Source organism: Panthera onca, chromosome F1 (genome assembly GCF_046562875.1).
Source record: "Panthera onca isolate mPanOnc1 chromosome F1, mPanOnc1 haplotype 2, whole genome shotgun sequence".
Lineage (NCBI taxonomy): Eukaryota > Metazoa > Chordata > Mammalia > Carnivora > Felidae > Panthera > Panthera onca.
This window is the reverse complement of record NC_138355.1, coordinates 20,092,944-20,107,142: the sequence shown is the minus strand read 5'-3', so window position 1 is coordinate 20,107,142 and position 14,199 is coordinate 20,092,944. Positions and strand designations below refer to the sequence as shown.

At 48.7% G+C, this 14,199-nt stretch overlaps 1 protein-coding gene across 2 annotated transcripts in view; it reads left to right on the top strand.

Moving 5' to 3' along the window:
- TNR (tenascin R) overlaps nucleotides 1-14,199 on the top strand; it is a 417,184-nt gene that overhangs the window by 340,739 nt on the left and 62,246 nt on the right. For both annotated transcript variants that reach the window (XM_060643572.3, XM_060643571.3), the window contains exons 8-9: nucleotides 2,180-2,449; nucleotides 9,709-9,894. In XM_060643572.3, the coding sequence (XP_060499555.1) occupies nucleotides 2,180-2,449; nucleotides 9,709-9,894 (456 nt within the window). The remainder of the gene's footprint in view (nucleotides 1-2,179; nucleotides 2,450-9,708; nucleotides 9,895-14,199) is intronic.

Sequence of the window (14,199 nt, the reverse complement as noted above, 5' to 3'; positions counted from 1 at the left end):
ATCTAAAGCAAAAAAGAATATTTACTGGAAGGACAAAGAGTATCTTCTAAAACCCTAGGACCAGAATGCATCTGGGTGTCATAAAAAAACGAGAACCAGAAAATGGAAAGTCAGATTCAGGTTACTCTCTCTGTCTCCACGCAGTCACTCATTTCTGCTTCTCTATGTATATTTGTTCCTAAAATTCTGCACCAATTCCAGCGTGTGTGTGTGTGTGTGTGTGTGTGTGTTGAAGATAGAGGTCCCCACACAAAGAAATTCCCTGAGACACCAGATGGCCATCCTACAATTCAATGCAATTCTGACACTATCTACCCAGAGACAATAGCAAATTCCATAGGTCCAGGGCTCAGTTCCACAAGACTGCCTTCTACTTCAGATGCCAATTGCTTCAAGTCCAGGTTGTTACCTTTGTTTCTGACCAACTAGCTATCAATCAGGCTCCCACCACCCCCCTCCTCAGATTTGATTAATTTGCTAGAGGTGCTCACAGAACTCAGGAAATCCATTTGCTGGATTACTTGTTTACTACAGAGGATATTAAAAGACACTAATCAACACCAGATGAAGAGATACACAGGGCAAGGACCTGAAAAATTTGGGGCCCAGCATGGTGCACGTGGAACCATGTGGTTCTGGTTCCCCAACCTGGAAGCTCTCTGAACCTAGTCCCTTTGGGTTTTTATGAAGGCTTCATTACACAGGCAGAAACAGTTGTGGACCAGAGGTCACATGGCTTACTACTTGGGCAGGCAGCCCCTTCCTCGCCTCATTAACATAACAAAAGACATTATCACTCTCATCACTTAGGAAATTCCAAAGGTTTTTGGAGCTTTGTGTTAGGAAGTGACAATATGCCCCCTAAATATGTGTTTATTATAAATCACCCTCTTCCTTCTCTAACCCCCTCCCCACTTTTTTTGTCTCCCTCTCTAAATCATTCACACATTGATGTGTGAATATGGTAGACAATGGCCACACCAGCCCTGGCTCTCCATGGTCCCAAAGCAGCTAACCAGAGAACCTGAGTCTCTGGTTCTAATTCCAAATCCTTGAAGAACATTAATACTAATATTAATATTAATCAACTCCAGCCAGAGAGGTGTGGTCATATTATAAAAGCAAACATGGAAGCTGGGACTACTCTTTGAGAAGATAATGAGTAATTCAAGAAGGACACATTGGCCTTGCGGAACTACCATGAGGAGTTGAGAACACCATTCTCTATTGTCCTCACTAAGCTCTTTCTTTTTCTATTTCCATTCTACATTCTCTCCCTTTTCTCTACCCCACCACTAATTCAATATGAAGAGGACCCCAAGTGGGTGCTGGAACCATGGACAGTGGGCACCCTAGGAAACCAAACAGCTTTTCTAGTTCACACAACCCCACAGTGATGTTCCCCTCCACTGCTCAGTGCCAGAGGCCAGGGCTCAGGAGGGACATACACTGAAAAACCTTGAGGGACTTCCCGTGTGTGAAGTGCCCTCCTAGCTCAGGAATATGCAAGAACAGATGGGAAAAAATAGCCTACAAGATACTATTCCTAAAGTGAGTTCTTTTTTTTTTTTTTTCCCAGAGAAGCAAGTTTCCCCAGAAGGCATGTTTTATGTCCACACATACAAATGTCTGTTGGGTTGTGGTATAGACTTAGCAACTGGATTGACTGAGTTCTAGGTGTGGCTGAGCAAGCATATCTTTTGGATATTCATGATACCCCCTTTGGCAACTGAGTTGGAAGTCTCAGATGTTTAGATGGGGCTGATGATTTGGTAGATCTTTCCTCAGGGCTCAAAGAAAGAGAAGGGCAGAAAAACATACCAGAAGCACAGTTCTCAGCTCTCTTTCCCATTACCTCCAGAAGGAAGCTGTGCTGGCCTCAAGCAATAGGTACCCTCCCCCTGCCCAAATGAGGAAGTGACAGCACAGAAAAGCCGTAGCCTGGTGAGAGCAAGATTCAGGGGAACTGACTTCCAATGTCACTTCCCCTGTTGCCTCTATGTGTCCTCAGGAAAAAGCCATTTCATCTTACTGTGTCCCATTTTCCCCATCTATAAATTGGGATAATAACACCCATCCTCTCTTTGACTGATCAAGTTAACAGATGGAGGAAAGGAGAGAGCTGATTTCAAACACCCACTTCTCAAACTCTTGTTTCTATTTGATCCTTTTCATTCAGTCATTGATGGGCCAACACAGATCCTGGTTCGAGATGTCTCAGACACCGTGGCCTTCGTGGAGTGGACCCCACCTCGAGCCAAAGTCGACTTCATCCTCTTGAAGTATGGCTTGGTGGGCGGGGAAGGCGGGAAGACCACTTTCCGGCTCCAGCCCCCACTGAGCCAATACTCAGTGCAGGCCCTGCGGCCCGGCTCCCGCTATGAGGTGTGGGTCAGTGCCGTCCGTGGGACCAACGAGAGCCAGTCCACGACCACCCAGTTCACAACAGGTAGGCTTGGAGGGGGTGCGCGCAGGGAGGGAGAGGGGGTTGACCTGGCTGGTGCCGTCATCGCGGCAAGAAGGGTACTGAGGGGGTGAGGTGACATTGCCCAGGCACCATGTTATCACAGAAACTGCAAGAAGGGAGCAAGGTGTGTGTGTGTGTGTGGGGGGGGGGGGGGTCGGCGAAGTTATGTGACAGCACAGAGGGACACAGTGCACCGGTGCTCAGGAGAACTGGGTGCTTGTCCTGCCTCGGCCACCAGCCAGATCCATGACCTGATCGAAGACTCTTCTCCACAGCTCTCAGGTATCTCCTTTGTAGAATGAAAAGTCTGTCTTGAAAGGACTTACACATCCAGACCGCTGGGCCAAATGACAATTTTGTGCGAGTTTAGGAAAGGTGCCCTCCTTCGAGGTCCTTTGCTGCTATTTGCTGGCACTGTGATAACTCTATAAATTCATACTAACTACACAGCACGTTGGCACCCCACGGAGCTGTGCAAAGCCCACCTTGTGTGGACAGCAGCAGACCTTCCTCCTGAGGCTCTGGGACCCACCCTGCCGTTCGCGAGCACTAGCAAGAAGGCGAATGGGAGGTCTGCTCCCACACACAGCAGGCGGGAGGAGGCCCACCTGCCTCGCAGTGATGACCACCCCCCTTCCCAAGGCCATCAGGACTCTGAAAGAGCTTCACCCACAGTCCGCAAAGGCCGGACCTCACAGTGACCTGCTCCCGGACTCTCTTGGAGCCCGTCAGGCTGGCCAGCTTGGGGACAAATGGGACAGGCACCATCCGAAGATGGCCTTCCCAGCACTCTCACTGGGTCAACAGGGGCTGGGATCAGATAGCGAGTCTCCCTCTGACCCGGATTCTCAATCTTGGCATCTCTGCCCTGGAGAGGTCACACATCAAAGAATGTCTCTGCCAACTCCAAGTCATCCAGGGATCAAAGGAAACTGCTAGCATCTGTAAGATCTGAGAGCCAGCATCTCCCAGCGGGGTAAAGCAGAAGAATGGCTACTTCGAGCATTCTACCTGGGTTGTGGCCTAAGGGCTGTTATGGGATGGGATAAGCCAGCTGAGGGGCTTCGGGTGGTTCAATAAACAGCACCAGTATCCTTTAGCGGTGTTTAAAATCAGTTGATAAATAAAGCAAAGGATACGACAGATGGAAGCCAAAATATCCCCTAGACTGGAGCCTGCAACTTAGTGTTAGAGCTCTAGATGGGCTCCCAAGGTGATGGTCCCTGCGGCCCTGGGCAAGTGCCCCCATGTGGCAGAAGTTGGGAGGACTACTAGGCTTAGGATTTAGGTACAGCATCGAGGAACAAGCCTGATCCCTGGGGCCAGCGGGTTCCCATGAGAGAGGGGAGCAGAAGGGCAGTGCCCAGGTCCTGCTACAAAGTCCACCTTCCCCAGCCTAGGCAAGAGGGAGGCTGGAGTCTTATAATGGGGCTCCCTCTGCACAGAGGGACACCCTGGGAGAGGGCAAAGCCTCCCTGCTAACAGGCAGCAAGTGTGGACATTGAGGACATAGAGAAGGCAGAGTTTGATTCCGAGAGAGAGGCTTTCTCCCAGCTCCTGTACCAGACTCCACCCCACCCACGGGATCCCGGTCCGAGGTTCTACTAAACACATCTTGGGATCCCCAGGGACTGAATATACACCTAAAAAAAGGAACTAAATTCTGCCCATTTCTCTCTTCTTCTTCTCCTTCACTTAATCCACACTGATCAGGGCTCGGCATGACCTTACTCCATGTCCCTTCCTGATGAATTTAAGGTCAGCCCCCCTCCCCCACCCCTCCCACCTGCCTGCTGCCCTGCTCTGGTGGCGGGATCTCCTGGGGGCCGCGAGGCCTGCTTTCCATTCTGAATTTCAAGACCGTTTTTTGTTTGAATAGTGGTTTCCTTGTGCTTTGCTCAGATAAGGAGTCTGAAGAGGCAGAAAAGGAGAAGGGCGCTCTCAAGCAGCATGATGAAAGGCAAATTCTTGATGCTTAGGTCGACAAGATGGAAGCAGGATTGGCTGGTGGCCCAGGAAAATTCCAATCGAGACAATTACATTCTGCCTCCTCGGAGCTCCCCGAATTTCAGCTCTGTTTCCGGTCTCCCGGCGGATCGGCAGCTGTTAGGGAGGCTGCCTCCTCGCCTGCAACCCCAGCCTGCTTCCCCTCCGCTCTGGGGGTGAGGGGCGCGTGGGGGTGGGGACATTCCAGCAGCTTCCGCTTGAGCTCTCCCGGGCCCGGGGCTGCCTGCGGAATGCATGCGGAGAGGGTGCCCAGACCCTCGCGGCAGGGCCCTCAGTCATTTCGGAGCTCCGCTTAAATTCAAATTAGCCAAAGTGTTTTTCCAGGTGACGTCTCCGGCACTAGGAGCGCACTAATTGCACAAGCAATTAAAGCAGAGATTTGTTTCCTGCACGGTGAGCACGATAGTTGCCTGGGTCTTAGAACTGCTCCCCAAAAGGAAAGAGCCGTGATGGAAACACACTAGGCCAGTGGTTAGAGAGCAGCCAGCGGCCCTTGGTAGCTCTGGTTTCAGTTGCCCTCATGGGGGACATCCTGGGACTCTTTCTGTCCACGGGAGAGGCGTCCTCTCTGAGCACATCCCTCAGGACGCCAAACTTGGCCTCCAGGGCATTCCGCTAAGCAGAGACTGCTGCTTTGAATGCCCCAAGCCTCTCTTGAATGCTGTTATGCGTTGAACTGTGTCCCCAGAAAGATGTCGAAGTCTTACCCCTCAATACCTGTATATGTGACCTTGTTGGGAAATAAGGCATTTGCTGATGACCAGATTAAATGAGGTCGTTGGGGCCAACCCTAATCCAATATGACCGTGTCCTTATAAAAAGGGGAAATTTGGACACAGAGGCAGACACATACCCAGAGAGAGCACCAGGTGAAGATACACGACAGAGATTGGGGTGATTCTTCTACAAGCCCAAGGGACACCTCAGATTGACAGCGAGCAGTCAGAGACAGGCCTAGAACAGATTCTCCCCTACAGCCCTCAGAAGGAAGCCACCCTTCCAACATCCTGATCTTGAACTTCCAGTCTGTGAGACAACACATTTCTGGTGTTCGAGACCCCCAGTCTGCGGCAATGCCAAAAACGACTACAGAGGCCCACGTCACAACAGTCGGAGACCCGACCTGCTCAGCAGCGATTCTGCGGGGATCCTCTCACGTGCAGGTGCAGCCTGGATGGCCTTCGCCACCCCAGCAGAGACTAGTTGCCTTCAGTCAAAGCTACTTTTCCCTCTACCACCTCGCCTCAAGCGCCCTCACAGCCCCACGGTCGAAACTTCTAACAAGACTTTTCAAAAGGCTTTGAGGTGGCAGACGAGACCGAAAACGGAACTTTCGGTCACTTCACATGTGCCTATTGAACACCTAGCAGGTGCCAAGCACTGTTCTAGGCACTGAGGCTACAGAATAAACAAGACAGATAAGAACTCAGTTCACATGAGGTACATTCCAGCAGGGGAAGAGGAGAAGAAACACACAGGATCCTTGAATCAGAAGAATTTTGCTGAGAAGCAAAATGGATGCTACAGAGGAAGGGCCACATTGGATTGAGTGGTTCAGAAATGCCTCATTGAGGGAGTGGAGTTTTAACCAAGACCTAAGTGACCTAAGCCATGTGTGTGTGGATCCAGGGAAGAGCATGCCAGTCAAAAGTAGCAGGCAGTGCAAAGGCCCTGAGGTGGGAGTGAGTTTGATGTGTTTCAGGAGCAGAAAAAACGTCAGCACAACTGGAGCACAGTGAATTAGGGTGGAAGTGATACAAGATGATGTCTGAGAAGCACAGAGCCCTGCATGAGACGATTAGGAGTTTGTAATAGGAAGCAACGGGCAATTTTTCAGCAGGAGAAAGGCGTGAGCTAATTTTATGTTTTAGGGACTAGATGTCCACAGCCCCCAAGCCCCTCAACAGGGCCACCCTGGACATCTGCCTTTGCCTTTCCCTGGCTTGCTGACCTGTTGCAGATACCAGACCAGCTCGTACCTACAGGGGAGCCCTTGAGTTGTCCCCCCTAGAGAGAGATCAGGCTTCAAGACCCAGGGGAGCAAACCATTTCATTCCACCCCATTCCTAAGACCCCCTCCTGTTGCGGGGTGGACTAGGGAGACCTCAGGCCCTGAAGCCTTGACCCAGCCCGTCCAAAAGCTGTAGCTGCCAGGGGCTCTTGGTCTCGCCATGAGAAAGGATTCAAGGACAGACACAACACAGCGGATGAGCAGTACAAGTAGGAAACTTTATTTATTTATTTTTTAATATGAAATGTATTGTCAAATTGGTTTCCATACAACACCCAGTGTTCATCCCAAAAGGTGCCCTCCTCAATACCCATCACCCACCCTCCCCTCCCTCCCACCCCCCATCAACCCTCAGTTTGTTCTCAGTTTTTAAGAGTCTCTTATGCTTTGGCTCTCTCCCTCTCTAACCTCTTTTTTTTTTTTCTTCCCCTCCCCCATAGACTTCTGTTAAGTTTCTCCGGATCCACATAAGAGTGAAACCATATGGTATCTGTCTTTGTATGGCTTATTTCACTTAGCATAACACTCTCCAGTTCCATCCACGTTGCTACAAAGGGCCATATTTCGTTCTTTCTCATTGCCATGTAGTATTCCATTGTGTATAGACAGCATGGTATTGGCACAAAAACAGACACATAGACCAATGGAATAGAATAGAGACTCCAGAATTAGACCCACAAAAGTATGGCCAACTAATCTTTGACAAAGCAGGAAAGAATATCCAATGGAGAAAAGACAGTCTCTTTAATAAATGGTGCTGGGAGAACTGGACAACAACATGCAGAAGAATGAAACTAGGCCACTTTCTTACACCAGTCACAAAAATAATCTCAAAATGGATAAAGGAAAGTTTATTAAAGCAAAAGTACACTCTCTAGATGTGAGAGCAGGAGAGCTCAAGGGAGAGCTGTGCCCACTGGGACTTGGGTTTCCATCTTTTATTGACAGTTGTTAACAAGGGAATGGAATATTCATTACTTGAGGCAGGGATCTCTTGGAAGCAGGGATTTCGTGTCTTCAGGAATGTGGGTTATATGCACTTTTTCTTCCTTATTTGGTCAGGGTTTCCTGTCATGGCACCCTTAAGAAAAGATTTTAGTATGGCAATGTAGTATAATGAAGGAATAACGTGAACTTTGGCCTACTTTGTCAGCCATCTTGGGCCTGTCTGGTTTAATTCCCTTTCTTGTGGTTCAGGTCAGGGCAGCCTCTGACTTTCTCCCAGTTGGCCATGACCTCCCCTTTGCTGGCCTCCAAGCATCCTGTAAGAACCTTACTAACTGCCTACTACAACATTCTCAAGCCCTTATTCCCAGAATTGACCTCTTTTGGCATCGCTGATGTGGAAAGTGTCTGGTTCCTTCAGGGAAAACACTGCCCCCTATCCACAGTACATAGGTTCTAAGGCCAAAAAATTCCAGAAAACAAAAAGCATAGTTTTCAAGGTCTGGGATTTTTAGTCGTGAAGAGCAGTAGGTAAGTACAGGACTCAACCTGAACTCTAACTCTAACTTCCCTTTGCTCCGGGTCCATTCAGGCCTTACACCCCACACCCGGTTGGGTCCTTTATCGCAGCCTCTGCTCCTGCGTGAGATTTCGGGGCACAGGATCCAGCATGTTCTTCCCATTTGCCCCTCTCTCCAAGCTCCTCTCTCCATCCCAAGGCTAGAGAAATAACACACCCAGCATGTCAAGAACGCACAGAATCCTGCATGCCAGCTCCACATTGAGTAAGGAAACATTCCTCAGAAAAAATAAGCTGCAGAGACATAAATCTGCTAAAAGATTCACCTAATTTACATCACTAAACAGAACACTTCTCACTCTGGAGCAGCTGCACTCAGATTGATTCACAGTGCTCTGTCTTCCCCAAGAACAATTGGTATATACTTGCCTGGCATTTGCAAATTAGAAGTCTGCTGGAGGTTTTCTCAGAACAAAGAGCTGGTCCACTTCAAAGTGAAATTCAAGTCTCAAAGATAAGACTTATTGAGAACTTTTTAAAGGGGCAGTTTTCATGACCTCTTACCCTGCAAGTTGTTTATGTTGTTTCTGCCTAAATTAGCCTGAGGAGATGACCAGTCTCGGGGAGAGAGAATCAGCCACCCAGGACTGTGGGAGAGATTGTGTGCTGGTGGTCTCCCTTTGCAGAGGAGTCTTTGGAACTCCAGAGAGCAAGCATTGGGGGCGCCATGTTGTTGGAACTCAGGACGAACTTCAGAGGCAACAGGAGGTCCTCCCAGGGTTTAGGCACCTGTTTTTGCACCAGGTACCATGCCACACATGTCACATGCACTGTCCTATCTGTAGGACAACTTGAAATATTGGTGTTATTAGCCCATTTTACAGATGTGGCCATTAAGGCCCAGTGACACCTCACATGACCGAAGACTTAACTATGGTAGAGCTGGGCTGAGAGGTCTAACCCCAAATCCAATATTCTTTCCACTACATCACATCCCCTAGGTGTATACTTAATTTCCTATAAACCTTTCATCAGTATCTATGCAGGTAAACCCAGGGAAGACAGCTTATACTTCAAAGTCTTGCAATCAACTGTCTCCTTTGAACTTGGTGGCCAAATTTGCTATTACTCTATTCTGTCATAATCACTTGGAAGCCGTCTCTGATTTTTTTTCCTCCTGCGGTTTTTCCCTCACTTAGTGTGTCAAGCTTATGATAACTGGTTCATTTTTAAATTTCTAATAATTTTTTTTTTAATGTTTATTTATTTTTGAGACAGAGAGAGACAGATGGCTTGGTTGGTTAAGTGTCCGACTTCGGCTCAGGTCATGATCTCACGGTCCGTGAGTTCGAGCCTCGCGTCGAGCTCTGTGCTGACTGCTCAGAGCCTGGAGCCTGTTTCAGATTCTGTGTCTTCCTCTCTCTCTGCCCCTCCCCTGTTCACGCTCTGTCTCTCTCTGTCTCAAAAATAAATTTCTAGAATACCACCACCATCATTCGGGAAATATTCTAGAACATTCCCTGAATGGAAATGGGGCAAGCGTAAAGTGTGTTGATATCTAACTCCCAAGTAAAATTCTCCAAACTGCCCATAGAATCTGTTGTGGCTAACCTGGCAGGCCAAAAGCTCAAGACCAGCCCTGGGGTTGACTCAAACCGTGAAGCAGAGGGTCAGGAGCTACGGGCTCTCGCCTCAAAGCGTGTTAAAGTTCAAGATGCGTGACAAACGCAAATTTTGGTGATTTCTGACTCTTTTTAGAGATTGACGCCCCCAAGAACCTGCGGGTTGGCTCCCACACGGCCACCAGCCTTGATCTGGAGTGGGACAACAGTGAAGCAGAGGTCCAGGAGTACAAGGTCGTGTACAGCACCCTGGCGGGTGAGCAATACCACGAGATGCTGGTCCCCAAGAGTATCGGTCCAACCACCAGAGCCACCCTCACAGGTGAGTACACCCTGGCTCCGGGGGCACATCGGTTCCTAACCCCACACCCTCACCGCTCTCCTCCCAGTGCACCCAGCTCCACCCTGCCATCCCCAGATCCCACTCATTTACTCTCTCAAGTCCCTGTTGTGCATCTCCTGCCCTCCATTGTCTTCTGTCACTTGGCCAAATCTACTACAAGTCTCATACAGACCACCGCAGGTAGCCTTCACACGTTCTCTCCTAACCTCTTCACATGGCCCACATGCCCTGCCTGGTTTCCCCACAGTCTTCTCCTGTCTCCCTGCCCTCCCATGTGCCCTGGTGTTCCCCGTGCTCCAGGACCACAGGTCTGCGTCCGACAGTTCCTCAAACACCTTTTCCCTGCTGCCACAGGGCTTGGGACATGCTGTTCCCACCACCTGTCAGGCTGTCCCACCATCCTCTTCACCCGGTTATGTCTGCCTCCCTTTTACCTCTTTGTTCACTTGTCACTTCCTAGGGAGCCTGCATGGTCCCCAGGTGAGATCAGGTTATCCAGCCCTGCTGCCTCCTCTCACTGGTGACCACTGTCCTCACAGTGCTGCTCAGGTTATCATTATACCCTGTGGGTGTCATTATTCTGTTGTTGGTCTCCACCCTGGATCTAAAGCTCTGTGAATGGGGACCAACTGGGTTTTGCTCACTATTGACTCCAGCAAAGTGTCTAAGTCCAAGGTAAGTGATGGATAGATGAAAGGAAGGAAGGAAGGAAGGAAGGAAGGAAGGGAGGGAAGAAAGAAAGAAAGAAAGAAAGAAAGAAAGAAAGAAAGAAAGAAAGAAAAGAGGGAGAAAGGGAAGGGAAGGAAGGAAGGAAGGAAGGAAGGAAGGAAGGAAAGAAAGAGAAAGAAAGAAGAAAGAGGAGGGAGGAAGGGAAGGAAGGAAGGAAGGAAGGAAGGAAGAAAGAAGAAAGAGGAGGGAGGAAGGGAAGGGAAGGAAGGAAGGAAGGAAGGAAGGAAGGAAGGAAGGAAGAGAAGAAAGAAAGAGCAAACATTCACTATGACTGGGGCATAGAGTACAAGAGACCAGTTCGAGAAGGGGAGAGCCTACTCATGCTATACACCCCATAAAGAGTTTGAGTTTATTCTTGAGGGCAATGGGGAGTCATGGAGGGATTTTAAATAAGGTGATACAATGACTACATAGATGTAGCTGCTGTGTGGACAGTGGGTGGGAGGAGGGCAAGGCCAGAGGCAGAGACTGGTCAGGGAGCTATGCTGCAATCAGAGGGCGAGAGGATGATAGTGCGGACTAAGTCAACACCCTAGATCACCATGACACTTGGCTGGGGAGCACTCCCTGTCCCCCTGGGGATGTGGGCCCTAGCCAGTGCTCCTCCTGGGACCTTAGACACACCCATCCAGGAAAACCTGCCCACTGGACTGCACTGAAAGGTAGATGACTGGAAATGTGGGGCATGGTTTTCAGGTGAAGGAGACTGTGCAAAGCGGCCACCCAGGGGCTACCAGTGAGCTCACCGAGACTTCATTTAACTTGTGTCTTGGCTTCCTGCAAAAGCACTTGCCATCTTAGTAGATAAGGGATACATAGCAAAGAGTGCATACAGTAAACAAGGGCAGTATAATCAAAGCTGTTTTCCTCCCGAACCGAAATCCCAGACCGCCTTGCAAAATGAGGCCAGTTAAAGTAAATATAATAAATGCTTTTTCCAGACAGACGCACTCCTCGAAGCACAGCAAGGAGATGGAAAGATCTGCTGACCAAGCAGGTTAATGGGGGTGAATTAAACATAGCAGGAACACACCAGCTGGTGTAAAGGCCTCCACAGAGAGAAGGAGACATTCACAAAGATTAAGCAAAACAAAAAAACTGAAATGATGCAGGAGGGAACTGAGTCCAAGTGCAGCCCCCCCCTTGCCTAGAGCCGCAGGCTGATTTGGCAATTAGCAATTTACAAAAACGATGGCTAGTTGTTCAGATGGAGGATAAGCCATAAAATCCTGAGAGAGATAGAGTGGCATCCAGTCACGTCCTAGTTATTATTTCCCAGGCCTGGGAAAGAAGATTCTACATTCATTGATCATCTATCTTATTCCAGGCACCTCCCCATAGTTATAGCTTATTGACTCTTCACCATAACCTCATGACAGATGTCACCATCCCCATTTTCTGGATGAGGAAACTGAGGCCCAGAGAGTCTGGAAACTTGCCCACGCTCGCAGAACTCCCAAGAGGCACAGCTGTGGCTCCAAGGCAGCTCTTCTGACACTTGTCAAAAGCCTTCCATCTCATGGCTGCTTGTACTAAAGAACTTAAAAGTAAAGGACACTCAAAATGTAAATGCTGTAGACTTATAAGGAACGGAGAAATTATCATTGAGGAGTGGGCTTAGCGAGGTCCATTTTTTGGTTAGAGTCGAGCTTATGAAATAAAACTGTAAATATATATTCCACGTAATTATCCCAGGGAGCTCACTGCTGGGGAGATTTATAAAGGCAAATAGCTTTATGTGATTTAAGAAGGAATTATAGGCATGTAAGGAAATCAAGTATGTCTGTACTTGCTGAGATGCAAATTACAAGGGTTATTGGCTCTCTTCCTGTGGTATCTGGGGGAAGAGAAGGACGGACTTGAAAGGAGGGAAGGCAAAATGAGGCAGAAGTTTGATCCCAGCTCTAGATACTTGTGTTTTTTCCCTCGCCCCCCAACTTGGACACTAAAAGGAAAGTTTTTCAGCCTCCAAGGCCTGAGTTTTGTTTTGTTTTGTTTTCTCATTCCAAACAAGTTGTTTATTTGCATGTATAAAGCAAGACCCCAGCCACAGGTGGGAAGAGCATTTCGGGCTCACCTGAGGCAATTCCTCCCTCGCCAGAAAGAGAAGGTAGAAACTTCCAACTCTGCACATCCCCTCATGTCCTACCTCCTAGTCAAGAACAACTGCGGAGCACATAGTCACAGAGAACGGACTGAGGGTTGACAGGCGTGGGGGATGGAGGGGAGATGGGCAAAATGGATGAAAATGGTCAAAGATACAAACTTCCAGCTATAAAATAAGTAAGTCATGGGGATGACTGTAGTCAATAAACTCTGTCATATATTTGAAAGCTGCTAAGAAAGTAGATCTTAAAAATTCTCATCACTAGAAAAAAAATTATAACTATTCGTGGTGATGGATGTTAACTAGACTTACCGTGGTTATCATTTCATATGCCAATATCGAATTGTTATGTTGTACGCCTGAAACTAATAGAATGTCGTATGTCAATTATATCTCCATTTTTAAAAAAGACCCCGAAGGGGTGCCTGAGTGGCTCATCGCTTGAGCATCTGACTCTTGATTTTCGCTCAGGTCATGATCTCATGGTCAAGAGATTGAGCCCCGCCCGCATTGGGCTCCGTGCTGAGCGTGGAGCCTGCTTAAGATTCTCTCTCTCCCTCTTCCTCTGTGCTTCCCACACTCCCTCTCTCATTAAAATAATTTAAAAAGTAAAAATAAAAATAAATACAAAAGAGAAAGAAAAAAATCATAATGGAGACTCTTAGCACAAGGTCCCTTTGCCTCTTGCCCCAGGTTTATTTGAATGCTTTGTTCTGTGGAACATGTTAGGAGCCAGGACTTTGGATCCTGCATCCAGGCACGACCACTTCCAGTGTGCTTTGGGACAACTGACTTAATCTGCCTAAGCCTCTGTTTTGTCTTCTGTAAAACGGGAATAACATCGCTTACGTCACTGCGTTCTAGAAGACCCCCAGGTGATTTGTGAGAGGTGCTCATTCAGAGCATGGCTTCTGAAGTTGCCAGCTTTGGTTTGAGACTGACTTCAGGGATGTGCGTTTGGGGCAAATTTCTTCAATTTCCAAAGCTTCAGTTCCCTGGTCTGAAGAACATCACATCTTTCTCACGGGGTTGTTGGGAGGGTTAAATGAGATCATATATATCCGCGTATACAAGCACCTGGGATGGAGACCGACTCATAGTGAACATTCAACAGCCATTCGATCTGGTATGGTTTTTAATCCCCACAAAGCTCAGACTGGGTGCACAGTAGCCTGGCCTCTCCCCAGTACAAGTTCACACCCCCGTTCTTCTCACAGCTGACTCTAAGCCCTGACGTCCTGTGGCATCTGTGTTTGCTATTCCCTGCTGAAGCCCTCGTCTTCACAGCCACCGATCACCCCTGCGCTGTGGGACGCAGGCCCTGGCTGACTCTCTGGGCCTCTGAGTCACGCAGAGGGCTCGCGGCAAGCGGCCCCTGGCAGAGCCTTTCCCCACACATGCCTCTCCCTTTGCAACACAGAGGCCAGGCCCGGGCACAAAATGCCAGA